Source organism: Ciconia boyciana, chromosome 2 (assembly GCF_034638445.1).
Source record: "Ciconia boyciana chromosome 2, ASM3463844v1, whole genome shotgun sequence".
Taxonomy (NCBI): Eukaryota; Metazoa; Chordata; class Aves; order Ciconiiformes; family Ciconiidae; genus Ciconia; species Ciconia boyciana.
The window spans coordinates 152,108,240-152,123,769 of record NC_132935.1 but is presented as its reverse complement, the minus strand read 5'-3'; the positions used below and the strand labels follow the sequence as shown (position 1 = coordinate 152,123,769).

At 36.0% G+C, this 15,530-nt stretch overlaps 1 protein-coding gene across 8 annotated transcripts in view; it reads left to right on the top strand.

The window, feature by feature from the left end:
- Positions 1-15,530, top strand: part of ZNF438 (zinc finger protein 438) — a 58,954-nt gene that overhangs the window by 26,351 nt on the left and 17,073 nt on the right. For 7 of the 8 annotated variants that reach the window (XR_012041233.1, XR_012041232.1, XR_012041234.1 and 4 more), the window contains one exon: positions 9,420-9,475. The exons of the other annotated variant lie outside the window; for it this stretch is intronic. Coding sequence is in view for 4 of the 7 variants with exons in the window: in XM_072854572.1 (XP_072710673.1) it covers positions 9,448-9,475 (28 nt within the window). In the remaining 3 variants the exon portion in view is untranslated. The remainder of the gene's footprint in view (positions 1-9,419; positions 9,476-15,530) is intronic. 8 annotated transcript variants of the gene reach the window in all.

The following is a 15,530-nucleotide window of genomic DNA, read 5'->3' as shown; positions in this document are numbered from 1 at the left end:
TTCTTATCAAGAGCTTTTTCGGTTGAGAGAAGTTAGGCCTTAGAATCTAGTATGTTTTGATTGGTCTTAGGCATTGGTCAGTGTTACCTTTTTTTTTTTTTTTTGGCACTAATCCCCTTTTTCTCTTCTTTGTTTCTCTAACTTCTGCCTTAGAAATGTGTATGTTACAGGTGAGCCCTTTGGGGGGGATGACTTTCTCTTAAAAGTCATTAGTTGATAGACAATTTGAATTTTAATATCCTGGAAATCCATACCATCTTGGCCTAGGTCATTTATGGCTTGATCAGGTACAGTCATAGGTTTGCCTTCTCACTTTGTCCTCTGTGCCATGTAATAGTAAGCTTTTTTTTTTTCCCCTTGTTCTTGAATGCTTGTTTTGCTTGAGTCTGCGAATAAGACACATTGAAGTTATTTTTTAAAATGCAGTGTATTTTTTGTATGGGGGATATTGCTGCACAAAACATTATAAATGTCAGAATGTAGCTTTCTGACTGAAAGCTGTCTAGCTGACTTTTCAAGAAACTCCATAATGGAAATTCTTATAGAAACAACTATAGGTGGTGCTCACTTTACTTACTTAGTACCATGGCAAAATTTAGTACTATGCTCAAGTTTGCAGCTGTAAAGTCAGAAATAATTCCATTATTTGAGTCAGAATTGCAAAGGCAATTCACCTTGCAAAGTTTGGAGTGTTTTTTGTCAGCTGTTGCTTACCTTTCTTCTAAGTAGAACATTAACAACATGCCCAGACTTTATTAAAATAATAAAAACCCTGTACAAAATCCTTCCTGAGTGACACAATAAGTTTTATCTTATTTTCATCCCCTGAGGGATTCAGGTTAGTGTCCAAATAACCCAAAATACCATAGTCAAAATGGAAGAAGTGATTAGGGATTGATTGTTTCTTGTTTAGTTTTTACATAATTTAAGGACCAGCTATGATTCTGCTAAGACTTCAGTGCCACATTTCAAACTTAAGTCAGTCAGATTGTGCAGACGAATGTGTCATCGTCTTGTCTTAACCTTAAATTATTAATGGAATTTTTAGGGCTGTGTTACCTGAGACATTAAAATACATTTTGACTATGTGTGAGTAAGTTCTGAGGTACCAAATATCTCTAAAATATGTTAGGGCTACCAAATAAAGAAAGCAGAACACTTGCTCTCCTTTCAGCATTGCAGTCCTGGCTGGTTATTTCCGTATTCTAAATTTATAATTAACAGAATCCTAAAACTTCATTTTCACCGGAAAATTGTTGTTATGCTATCAGTAATAGCTTATTCCTCAAATGTCAAAGTTGAGGAAGATGGAAAAAAGCAAGTAATATACAAGTAATGTTTTTTTGGTGTTTCCTTTAGTCATCTTTAATTATTTTGGTTGGTACCTTTGTTGTATGTTAACCCCATTCTACTCTTTGAAATAACCTGTTTATCTGTAGTGTAAGAGCAAGTAAATAAGAAGTATATATGGCAATTTATTATAAAATATCTTTGTTCCCTGCCACTCAGTCAAATTCTCTTTAATCCTTCATCATAGCATGAAATAAGGGAAGGTTTTTTAGAGTACCTTTTTAGCTAATTCTGAAGTGTAGTAGGAGCATTGCAGCAGGAATTGCTGGAACAATGTGTCCTATGTACATAGACCCAATGTTACTGTGATTTTCAGGCTATCCTTTGTTGTCAAGTGGTAAATATAGTTTGATTTCTGACGGGCATTTGTTGAGGTTGGAGGTTTTCAAGACCCATCTGGACAAAGCCCTCAGCCCAGTGTTGACCCTGCTTTAAGCAGAGAAGTTGGACAGGATGTGACCTAGCACGGTCCCTGCCAACCTGAATGATTATGTAAGTACCTGTGTGCACGATTGCAGATGTTTGTCAAAAGCTATGTAAGTTTTATTATAATGGCAATGAAATTGCTGTTTAGTATTTGTGATATTAGTTATCTGAAAAGAAAGCTAGTGTACTGCAGCAGATATATAGTGAAAGATAAATTATGTGTTCTGTCCTTATTAGACCAAACCAGTCGATAATTATGAACAACAGCAAAGTCAAAAAGTCTCACCATTTAATCAGGCATTGCAAACTGAAAACCATAATGGTGTACTGCAGTTGCACTATGTATGACATTACATATTGACCTGCACAAGCTCGAGAAGTGGGTCCATGTGAACCTCAAGAGGTTCAACAAGGCCAAGTGCAAGGTCCTGCACCTGGGTTGGGCAACCTCCAGTATCAATACAGGCTGGGGGATGAAGGGATTGAGAGCGGGAGAAGACCTTGGGGGTACTGGTGGATGAAAAGCTGGACATGAGCCAACAATATGTGCTCGCAGCCCACAAGGCCAACCATATCCTGGGCTGCATCAAAAGAAGTGTGGCCAGCAGGTCGAGGGAGGGGATTCTGCCCCTCTACTCCGCTCTGGTGAGACCCCACCTGGAGTACTGTGTCCAGCTCTGGAGTCCTCAGCACAGGGAAGACATGGAGCTGTTGGAGCGGGTCCAGAGGAGGGCCACAAAAATGATACGAGGGTCGGAACACCTCTCCTGTGAGGAAAGGCTGAGAGTTGGGGTTGTTCAGCCTGGAGAAGAGAAGGCTGCGGGGAGACCTTGTTGTGGCCTTTCAATACTTAAAGGGAGCCTATAAGAAAGATGGGGACAGACTTTCTAGCGGGGCCTGTTGCGATAGGACAAGGGGTAATGGTTTTAAACTAAAAGAGGGTAGATTTAGACTAGATATAAGGATGAAATTTTTTACCATGAGGGTGGTGAAACACTGGCACAGGTTGCCCAGAGAGGTGGTAGATTCCCCATCCCTGGAAACATTCAAGGTCAGGTTGGATGGGGCTCTGAGCAACCTGATCTAGTTGAAGATGTCCCTGCTCAGTGCAGGGGCGTTGGACTAGATGACCTCTAAAGGTCAAACCATTCTATGATATTGCTAACAGAATTAGCATTCTACTAATTAGATTCTGTCTTACAAAACTGCATTATGGAGAATCCTGGCAAAACTTCTTAGCACTTTGGACCCAAACAATAAATTAGTACTTAGGATAACGGGGGTGTGGGGGGAACAGGAGTAGAAGCAATTGCACAGTTTGAATTTTAAAGTAAATTCTAGAGTAGTCACTGCCAAGTAAGAATGCTAGATGTTTCTGTTTCTTGATTTTTTTTTTAAATACTAAATTAATTTGAATTTAAATTGTAAGAACTATTGACAGCATAGATTTCATGTAGTATCTTGTAAAAATGAAATGAGTAGTTTGTGTTTTCCAGAACTATTGTTTCCAGCTGCCCTCAGAATCAAGAACAAAATGTAGCAATTTGTACTGATTCATCATTTCACAGTTACTTTCACAACAGTAAGATCCAAGACTATTTTAAAATCAGAAGCTTTGACATTTTAATACAGAATCATGGCAAAGGTGTCTAATACAGATGTGGAACTTATACAGGACTCCAGTTCGCGGCATTCAAAGCAGTACTACCAAGAAGGTATTTACTAAGGAAAACATAAAATGATAATCTGTCATTTTAAATTGGAAATTTGGAAAAAAAGGTGTTATTTTTTGGCATTCTATGAAATGTCTAATATTAGGCATAATAGCAACTGTGCTGTTCCTTGCTCTTCTTTTTTAGTTATTCAGAATGGAGTTGTTTTCTCAAATGGAAAATAGTTGGGGTTATTTACAGTCGTAAAAAATATTCAACTACAGTTTATTTAATACACGTACATTTCATAAAATGAAGAATCGATATTGCTCCTTCTTTAGCCTTCTGTTCTCCCAGGCATCCTTTTGAGAAACTTAGCTTTTATAAATTTTTTCTCAAGTCCTTGAATTTGCTTTCTTGGACATAATTATAGTTGTAAAATAAGAATTACTGAGACTGTATGCTGGACTGTCTGCAATAGTAGAAAACGTGTGGAACATCCTCATTTCTTGCAGTGTATGTGCTAGTCTGTATTCATACAATTGAAAAACCTTAGAGATTGGTTTCAAAAGATTTATCTCCTCAAGAAAAGCAATCACTTTTCATTTGCTTTTTATTTTAAGCCAAACATTGAAGTTGCCTTGTGTTGTTTCATAAATAAGCTTTCATTATCAGCAACATGTTACTGAAAGTAGCATAGAACCTGTCGTGTAGGCACAGTTCCACTGACAGATGGGCATAGTGTAGGCATGCCAGCCAACCATTCTATATATCACCTAACAAAGTATGAAGGGAAGAATTTTTGTTCAGAATTGTTGCTGTGGCATTCAGTGCATGAAAGGCTTGAAGTTCAGGAAATGCACTTGGACTGTTCCATCTAATAGGATGACCAAAAATTTAAAAATAGCCTGGGTTTTAGGTTCTGCTGGGTTTATACTGGGAGAAGTGACCAGTTGCAATGAGGCTTCTGTTTCTTTTTGGCCGACTGGTGAAGTCACCTAATGGGCTCAGCCAAAGGAATTCTGCCACGGACACACGTTTCTCCCTGATTAGTTACCTAAGTATGGAAGCATAAGCAGTGTGTAATTTCTTTTGTAAGAAAGCTGTTGTTTGTGACTACATGCATATCTACATGCATATCTCTTTGGATATAGAACAGGAGGATGAGGATCTACTGATCTAGGATGAAATCGTAGTGTGATTTAAATTTAATCATAGATATGATTTAAAATAGAAAATTTTGAATAAGAGTAAATCCCACTTCTGCGACTGAAGATTTGGATAGTGAAATGCAGAATATTTTTGCAGGTTTTCAGAAATGCAAATCAGCTATTGCTTGGTTATTGGGGTTTGGGGTTTTGGAGGGTTTTTTATTTTATAAACAAATTGGCTTAATGCCTTGTGCTTGATTTTATAAAGTAGCCAAGCACTGCAGGCTTTTGGCATATATACTCGCTTGAACAAATGCTTTTGTGTGTTACACTAGTCAATCTTTGTCTGTCATTTTAACCTTCTTCAGTATTTTTGCATAGCTTCAATGTTTTAATCTTTTATTTCAAGTCTAACTCGCCTTTAAATACCAACGGATTTTGCTAACTTTCCTGAAAGTTATGCTGATACAATTCATTCATGCTTTTTGGGGAACTTGGTTTCAGTTGAAAAGTTCCTAAATTTTGGAGAATAATGGTTGCATGGTACTGTCATTTACAAGATGGCACAGTATGTGAAAGAACAGGTGTGAAAAATGAAGTGAATAAAATTGCTTTTGAAATATAAATGGACATTTCATGGGCTTCTGTTAGGAGAACATCTTTTCTAAACTGTACTAAGCATTTAATTTTTCTTTTTAGCTGAATGTTTTCCTTCTGAAATGAAATTACATAATAATATTTAACTAACACTTCTCTACATGCCTAGTTTTAAATTAAAATTCATAATTAAGCTTAATATGAAATGAAAAGATTTGATTTAATGCTTTCTTCTAGTACCTGAACTAATATTCACTGAATTAGAAGGTGCAGTCATCATTGAGAAGCTTTGTTCTTTTAACAAAAGGTACTAAAAATAAATTCAGTTAGGGTCATAGTGGTTTAGTTTAATACTGTTATGATAATAAGTACTATAATTACTTTCAGATAGTTCTTCCTTCCCAGAGGATGAGATTTTTAGTTTTGATGCCTGCTTAAAGCATGAGAATGACAGTAAAATTAATGTCATAACCTTTACAGCCTATTTATAATTTTCTGTGTAGTATCCTAAAGGATTTTGTGTAACATCTAAAATAAATGTCTTAGTATGGACAAGCATCAAATTAGGTTAATTGGGTTCACCTGATACTCAGAGTCAGTCTGTCTATCAGGACATCAATTTCATATAAAAGACCTGTGGGTATCTTTCTGTGAAAATTGCTTTTAAATTATTACATGTATATGTTCTGCTTCCTTTGGCTGTTAAAGACCAATTTACAGTGTAGTTTTTTTCCAGTTTATTTGATATTTTTGCTGCTTCTGGTGAAAATCCATTTATCCTTTCATTCTGTGGTAACATAGAGAGTAGTATAGGCATGATAGAGCTTATTTTGTGGCATTAAGATAAATTTTACTTTTTAATTCTGTCCAACTTCAACTCCACTTCACTTGAAATTCTTGTAATAGATTTCTTTTCATCTCTGAGCAGTCAGCAGCAGATTTCAAGAGAACTAGTTTGAGTTCTGAGTACTGCGACTTGAATTATTTTATTTGTTGTCCTACGGTAGAGTTACAAACTGAGCAAAACATATTTTAAGATTATATAGAATTTTAAAAGTTCTATCGTTGGGATAGGCTCTCAGGTGGAGAGAAATCGATGATAATGCCAGATAGAAATAGTCAATATAATCTTCTGTATTTGGAAAGAACCAGTATTAGACTCAAATATAACCAAGGAAGACTGTAAGAATGTTTGCCTCCTTGGTATTCAATAAAAACAATGGAACATCCTGAATTATTAGTGGTGTCCAACCTAAAATTTGTTCTGGACGTAAGAGTATGAAACAGGTACAAAATTTAGTTAATAATTTTCTTTCTAAGGTTGTCTCTTTTTTTGAACATCAACATGTTTTTTTAATGGGAAGTAGTTGTGACAAGCCAGATTTATAGTCAAATGAAAAAAATAAAAAAACAAACTCCACTGAGGGCAGGTATAGGTAGGTGTATAGATGTTATATCCTTCAACTTCTGTACTGTGCCTTAATTCAAAATTTCAGAACTTTTTAATAAGACTGCAGTTTATGTTTAGGACATGCATCAAATGTATATAGATATTAAGTATCTGTTAAGCATGTTACAACCTGGCTGAAAGATGTCAGAAACTGTCAATGAGAAAGGAACATGAATCATTGTACTTGTAGTAAAGTTGTGGTGGGACTGCTTCCAAGACTAGCACTATGCAGTCATCAAAAAGACAGTATCACTGTTGATAAATTCAAAAGTAGTGTGAAGTGGAGACAGGACAGTCACACAACGTTACGTGGTTTGCTTTGTAAACTGTGTTTGTATTCAAAGAAAACATGCTTTGATACAGCTATACATATAACAATGGATAGAAAAATTTGAAGGGATGATGAAGAAGAATGTTGCCCTGACTTCAAAATCTTGAGCTGTTCAGTTTTTCCAAAAAGGAAGGTTACTTGATTAAATATATGCAAAAATAAAGGGTGTTGAAAGGTTCTTTGGTATAACAACAATAAAAAAATTATTCATGAATGGCGAGAAGATGAAAAGTTAATTTGAGAAATTACTCTTTTTTTGGTTTTGTTTTTTTTAATTGGCAATAGCTGACCAATGTACTAGTCTGTCAAATAAGCACTGGATTTTCTAGATCAAGACCATTATCTTACTGCAGTTAGGGTTGAATTCAAATCAGAGATGCCTGTACAAAATGTTTGGATTTGTATGGTCCAATTTTCTGTCCTAGCATTAGGGTTTGTGAATGCTTGGAAGAAGATGTGGAGCTTGTACTTCCACATGGTATTCTAAGAATTATTGATCTGTATCCTGAAGTCTGGTTTGCTTGCTATAATTCTAAGAGGAGTTAGTAACCATAAGTGGGGCACCCTCTTAAATGTTTTAATGCTCCCTACAACTGGGAGGGACCATGAAAACCTGTAAAAATGTGACTTCAGAATAATAATTTTGAGAACCTTCATTTGAACATAATTTCTTACATTGCTTTTTACAAGAATATGCGTTGCTGTAACTGCTTCAGTATGTTTTCAAGTGTTGGAAATCCTGAAGTGGAAGAAAAACTTCTGACTTGGGTTCTGTAAAAAGGTCTCGTTGAGCAATATGACCTTAAAGAGGTATGTTGTACACTATAGGGTGACAAGTTGAAAATCCACGCTGGTTCCTAGAAGTGTTTTGCCATTCCAAAATTACATCAGTGTGGTCTGTTCCATCTTGTGGGTTAAGAGGGAGTTGTCTGTATGTTACCACGATGTGAAACTACATATTGATGAGCCGACATAACACTTGTATACTGGGTCTGAGAGATCAGAGGTTGACTGCTTAAGTACCACGGACAGAGGCTCTTTGAGGCAGCCTGGGATCTGCTGATACGCATCGGCAAAGCTGTGCCAGGAGGTGCTGGTTGACATACAAGAGCTTCTTATTACATATGGCTCAGCATAGAAGATACAGGTACCAAAGAGCCTCACCTGTTTGCTGTGTGAGAGATCTTCTCACAGCAGCCACGCTCAATTTTCTTTTATGCTTTGGTATTGAACTTCTGGAAATGGAATTGGGTTTGTCTCTTTTATACTTCACTGCTACCCACAGAACCACCTCCTTCCTGGAACCTCTCCATTGCTTTTTGAGAGTCAATTTCATGATAGTAAAGAAACATATTCAAGACTTATTTTTGTGTTTGGTAATTGCGTCAGAATTTGTCCTAACTATTTTTGTATTTATCCAAAACCAATCTTTTGGTACTTCATGTGCTCAGAAGGGGGCTCTTGAGTGCCTGTCTGGAATGTTTTTTATATAAGATTCTACCGGCTGTTAAATTGGTGAGGAAAGTAAGCAAACTCCACATCCACACAGCTGGCTCTGCTCATGGGAAATGTTATAGATACGCACTAGTATGAAAGCCTAGATCCAAGTAAACCCCCAAGTAGTGGGAGTTCCATCTGTGTCAGTCAATGGACTTGTCCATTACCTTCCCAAAGCCTCCAACTGCATCAGGAGAACAAGAGTTTTATACCCTGTGTGACTTTTAACATGTTAGTGGTATTCAGCCAAACCAAACTATTATGCAGCCATTCCAAATGCTAGACCATTTTATGTTAAAGAAAATTAAGTGCATAATAACACAATTTTATATTGTCATTATATTATACTATGTCTTTCTTACTTGACTGTTGAATCACACTTGACCAAAGCTTAAGCAACACACTGACTGCACTGAAAAGAAATAGCCAACTCTTAAGTTACTGGGTGGCCACTTGATGTAATGCTATTTTATGTCAAACATTATGCATCAAATTTTGTGTTAAGTACCAATGTCAAATTCAGGAGAGGTGGCGGTGTAATATTTGCTTTACAAATGCAAGCTAATATCTTCATTGTAGCATCCATGGAAGATTCTGCTTGTCAGTCAGTTATATGGAATCCATGCAGTCAGATGTTTGAAGGAAATTGATTGCTTAACCCTACATTGTCTGTGATTCTTCAGAATGCATTGTCACGCTGGAATTCATGACTTGTCCTCTTTTCTGGCTTTAACAGGGGTTTTCAGTTACAAGAAGCCTAAGTTAGTTGTAGCCAGTGTAGAAATATGGAGAGTGCATCCAAAGAAACACTTGGTTTAAAACTCTGGTGGTGTTTTGCATGAGGTATCGGCATACTAGGATCCATTCTGAAATATACTTTCAGAAAACTATCACCATTGTTCTAATTTTTTTTAGTTTATGAAAAATTACCAGAACTTCTAAGTATTTTTATTTCTTCTTTTCAGGAACGTTGTCGTAACTATTAAAGGCATAATGCAGAATCCTTTAACTTTTTCTGCAGGTATAGTATACTTTCTACACTTTTTTTTAGAAATTAGATGCTTGTGATTCAAAATGTGGAAGAAATATCATCATCATTAATAAATCACTGTATAACTCGTGTCTACTAATCTACCCTAATATGGTTTAAAAAAAAGAAGCCATTATACTGCAGCATTTATCACTTTAAACAATTGCAATAACTAAGATTGTTTTCTTCTTTAGGACATTGCTAATTACTGTTACCACCTGTAGTTGAAACTTGGAATATATAAATCTGCTTCTTGCTTGATTCAGCAGAATTACGTGTTCAGGGTTTATTACAATTTTTTTATCCTCATATGTTTGAAAATCATTGTTGTATTTGACCCCCATATAATTGGGTGTCAGTTCTGTTTGCAAGTTATGCTACAAGACTAGCACAAACAAGATAATAAGTATTTTCTAAATATAAACTTAGATTTTTAGATTTTAAGTGACTTTTTTCTACCATTCCTATCCTTACTAACATTTTTGTGTGTTTAACTATATTTCTTCTGTGTTTTGGCTCTTCAGAAGTCATCTTTTGTTGATTTAGTTTTCAGTAGGGTTAGCATCTTGAATTTTTCCCTCCGTTATTAGCAAGGGTATTTGTGCTGCAACTGTGTATTCCCAAGCCTCTAAATATGCAGCCGTAACTTTGATTTCCTTTACTTTTTGATCTGTGTCACAATGCTAATGTTTAAATATGATTTTATCTTGAATGTCATTTTTAATGATACTTCTTAAATGTGAGTGAATGTTTGATGGATATGACATAAGCTCTAATGGACCTTTCAGAACCATTGCAGGTTGTCAGTTAAGTTTCCATTGTTAGTACTTACGTTAATTAAGAAAAGCACTATATATTACTTAACTTGAAGCCTTGAGCTTTTACTGTCATGTAAGTTTATACTTTACCTGTTTTGTGAAGACTGAGTATTTTTATGATACTGTAATAATTCTGAGGAAGCTATTCCAGGACGATGTCATGCAAATCGATCTTAGTTGACGAGTTCTGTGTCTAATGGGACTATTCTTTCAAGGGAGACAGTACTTACTGTTGTGGAAAGCTATCCACCCTGCAGTGTGCTCTACATCCATATGCTTATGACTGAAATACTTCTAATACTTAAAAGCCTTAATTTAAATTTTCCTTTAAATAACAGGAATTTGACCACTGTTGTAGTCAAACTGAATGTATATCTTTATATTAAAGTAATTTCTGAATAACAGAAGGAGAATATAGACTGGGAAGCTGTTTGCAAACTTGAAACTGATGAATCATTTGCTTTGAGATTTTTTGGAAGACTTTTTTTTTCCTAAACAAAAATCCATTCCAGTCAGTATCCTGTTATTAGCTTGCACCCGGGGTGAATTATAAGAGCCTGGGTGCAAGCTATTTTACAACAATTATATGTTGTAAACTTTGGAAGTGAGGGTTCATGTTAGAAATCATAACCAGATCCTGACCAAGAGCTTTATCAGTGTGAAATCATGACATTCTACTAATACACTAGTCTCAGTATATTTTGTTTATTCTTTTACTATCACTCTTTTTTGTCCTCATATCAAGCATCACTTTTGTTTATTAAATATGTTATGGCACTTCGAAATTGTTGAGACTATTAGCAATTTATAATGATTTATGTACAACTATAACATTGGTACATTTCTTACAAATAAAAGGTTTGAAAATAAATGATATTGGAAGTAGAACCTATCCATCAGTTACATTCAGTATAGCATTTTTTGTCAGTCTTTCTATACTTTGTGCTTTTTATTTTTCAGTTCAGTATGGAAGTAATGGTTAGTGCAAGTTCTTTGAGTGACAACATAAACCCTTCACTGCTACCATTTGTCATGTAATAGCAGAAGTTCTGTAATTTGATATGTAGTCCTTCGAGGCATCTATATTTTTCTCAATTTAAAATATTTTATAAAAAAGGTGATTATCATTTATATAACAAGCAATTGTAACTCCATGTTCAAACAGATGCACTTTTCTGAATAATGATAAATATTTAACTTCTAAGATTTTAATTTTTTCCTAGGAATTATGAAATGATCGTTGAAGCATCATATTCTGTCATTCACACTCATGTTAATATTTGCTGTTGAGCAAGTGCTGGGGTTTTTTTATAGTGCTCCACAAGGACATAAAATGCCAGTGTGCCTTAGAGAACTGAAATACCTTTGGATGAGTGGCACTGTCAGATTTATAAAACATTTTTGTTAAATGACTCTAACATGAAAAAAATCTGTATCTTACACAATTATTGTGCAAAATATAAGGCAATCCTGGTTTATCTAGGAATTTAATACTTTTTTGTCTTTTTAAAGTATACATTGGAAAAGTATAGCACAGGCTGAAATCATAGTTTTGCTCCTTGGGTATGTTTATTTTATTTTTTTTTTTAAGTATATTTTTTAAAAAAGTCATTGTATAGTTTAGTACATTTTGTATCCATGTTAGTATGGTCATTTGGTGCTGGGAGATCTCAAACTTTAATTAGCCATGTAAATGTGTTTCTTAGTATCAACTCTCACTTTGCTGGAACCCCTGCTGCCTTTATATCATTAACATAAATGCAGGTGCAAATAGCATTTATGTACTTTGATAGAAAGCAGTTGGAGACATTTCACTGTGGGACACGACACTTTCAGATTGTGTACATCTGTTCAAATAATGTATCCAAGCCAGTGACATGAATGCAAGGATAAAAACATCTGCCCTGAGACCATTTGCCATACAGCAGATGCTTACATCTTTATTTATGCAGATGGTTTGTGTGATGAGCTGAGCAATGATGAAAGCAAGAAAGTTTGACAGAGATTTCAGAGTATTGCTTGGGATGGGAAAATACGTTGGTAACAGTGCTTTGTTCTCAGATATCTACCAAAAGAAGAACATCTGTTGTAAATACTGATGGTTTTAGTAACATGGATGTGTTATTCGGGACATTAACTAGATTGACACAAAGTCAGTAATGGATTTATTTTTTTTTTTTAAATCCCTCGCACAAAAATTGTACTTCAGTTATAGAAGGTACTAAATAGTTTAATAGAAGTAATTAATTTTAACAGGAAGGCTCAGCTGCTTTGCTTCAAGATGTTCTCAAGTTTATACAAAACATTGAATTGACTGAAAAGTCTGCAAAGGTAGAATATTTTGAAATAATGACGTAATTTGTCATGAAGTTGTTCAGAGGTTATGTGCGGCGCTCTAAAAGATTTCATGACTTTGGGGATTTTTCAGTAGAAGCCGTATTCAGCGTTACAAAATTATTAGACAAGTAGTTTAGCCTTTCCATTGTTTGAAAATTACTGTAGGGTAGTCGACGTGAGTCGCAGATCTAAACTGAGCTAGTACTTAAAAGAAGGAACGGAAAGTGCCCCGGTGCGGCCTTCCCGGCCGCAGCAAGGCTCGCCCGGCGCCGGCGGTGGCCGGAGGCGGCGGTGACGGGCGCCCGACTCCCCCTGCTGGACTCTGCACCGAGGGGCTCCTTTGTCTGCCGGCGCACGCCAGATACACGTGAATTTAATTAGAAATGTACTGCTATTTAGGCACACGGCGAGTTAAGGATATCATCTTTGGCCTACATTCCTGTTGACTGCATTCCTGTTTTCATTCCCTCGTATGCTGGCACCCATTACGAGTGTTTGCTGATATATTATCACTTATCAGCAGTGTCTTCAATCGGTTCCTTTACAGCACATCCAGTACCTTCTGGTGAGAACCGGTGCTGCCTTTAAACAATACGGTGGCCAATATGGGCAAGCTTAGCAATGTCAATAAGCACTGCAAATAATTGTAATTATGCACAGGGGGGGAAAAGCATTCAGATACTGTAATTTAAATTATTTTCTGCTACATCCTACTGCCAGAAAGGCCTAGCTATGTTCAGGTTCAGCAGCAAGTGATAATTTTATATGTTCTGAAAAGTCATGACTTCCTAGCCAGGGCCATAGTCTTTCTGAAGATGTTTTAGTTTTCCTGTGCTTTACAGGGCTGTGTCTGTCTTTGAAAAAATATACATATCTATTTGAAGTACTGTGGAGATCCTCTAATCTTTATTTTTGTTTTAATCCTTAGTGGAATTGACTACAGGTGGCAACGTTTTGCATATCTCAGCCAGAGCTGTAGAGTCTTTTTCTGAAGAAATTTGGGTTGTGAAGAAAGCAAAGTGGGGGACAGACAGAGCAAACAAAAATCCTGGATAGAGATTCGCCATTCAAAAGTTAGATCACTTAGGTCATTTTCAAAAGAAAAGAGCTATGTACAAAATCCCTCAGAAAATACCCTCCAACTATCATTGAAGTTTAACAATGTGTTCTGGCCCTTTCTTTGGGGAATGATAAACCCTGCGTATAGTTCATACGGGAAGACACAAAATAGGCCAGGCCAAGTCTGACAGTCTTCTGATCCTCCATTCATCTTTAATGAAGAAGCAGTTTCCGAGGTTTGTAGTACAGAAGTCATCATACAGATGCTTTTAATGCCTCAAGTAAAAGTTATTTGCTCTATTGAGCCGAAGTGGTGAATTAATTGTTTGTTTTCTCTTGCATACAGGCTCTATTCAGAAAGAGGTTATCTGGTCATCACAAAAAAAGTGATACCCTATAAAAGGAATAACAATTTTGCTGTTCTGTTACGCTCTCTCTTTGCACAACAGTATTTGCGAAAAATAAATTTTGGGAGTAAGAGACGTAATTCCCTTACTGCAATCAGACATACATGTTTTCTGTCCCATAGGGAGGAGGGTTGAACTCTCAGTAAGACGAAGATAGATTCTATTCTCAGCTTGTTTGAAAGGGGAGCAAGAGTCTAGTCAGAAAATATTTCATGATTTATTCATAAAATGGTTCTTGACCTTTTTGTGCTGCATAGTTTCTGAAGAATTCTGCCTTGGTTTTTGTAGCAGGCCTGGTCATTATTGTTTCCTGCACTTACGGAAAAAATAAGTCTATTAATTACCACTTACATTAGGCATATCAAGATTTTGTCCAGGTTGATGTGATCTTGATAGTCCTTTTAAAAAGGACTTTACATTGACATCGACTTTACAGTGAATGAAGTACTGTTTAGGTTCATATCTTTCTTGAAGCTCGCTAAAACAAAATTCAACTGGCAGTTCTCCCAGAAAATAATTTTTAAAAATCCAATTACAGTCCTTTATTTTGAATCTTCTGTTTGTCCCCACCTGCTAAAGTACCTAATTCATATTCGCAATGCCATTGAAGGTTTATGAGTTATGAGTTTATGACCAGTGCTTGCATCACCTCCCTTCAGCTTTTTCTGAACAATTAGTTCCCCCAAGTGGCTGCGTCACTGAAGCCTTGCTTTGCGAATCTCCAGGGATGGTATCTTCTGTGGAACAGAATGACAGGGCAAAACTGACAAAAATAAACCACTAGATTTGCAATGCTACCAAAATAATTTCCTTTCTACTCAACTGAGTCCTGTTGGAGCAGCATGGTTTCTAGATAATGCCCACTTGAAGTTTGGCATGGTTGGTTGCTGAAACTAGTAGAGGCATATAGAAGCTGAAACCCACTGTCTTGGATGATGTATCTAACAGTCTCTCTCAGACAGAATTTCCATGCTTAAACAGAAAAGAACCGGTGTTTTCATCTTTAATAGTGATTTGTGTGGTTGCAGAGGCCAGGTGCCATCTCGAGCCCATAGATTTATCAGCATAATCCTTATTCCCAAGTTCTCTTATTGCCATAGTGACAAAAATCTGTGTATGATTTCAGCTGTAAAGGTGGAAAAAGTTTTTAATAATTACAGGTGCTTTATGTCTAGCTCTCTTTACGTCAGTTTTCATTTCTTGATATGAAAATATTTTGATCTGCTTAAAACCTATTAATTATGTTAACCTTAATATGAAATGAGTAGCTTATAACTTGAAAGACTGTGCCTTCAAAAAAATGGAAAGCTTTTAAATTTCACAAACACTGCATGAGAGGTGTTAAGAGAACGTGGAGATCTGCTAATAAATATGTTTTAAATTCATTGCAAAAGAGTGTTTAAAAATCTCTTATGTATATATTTT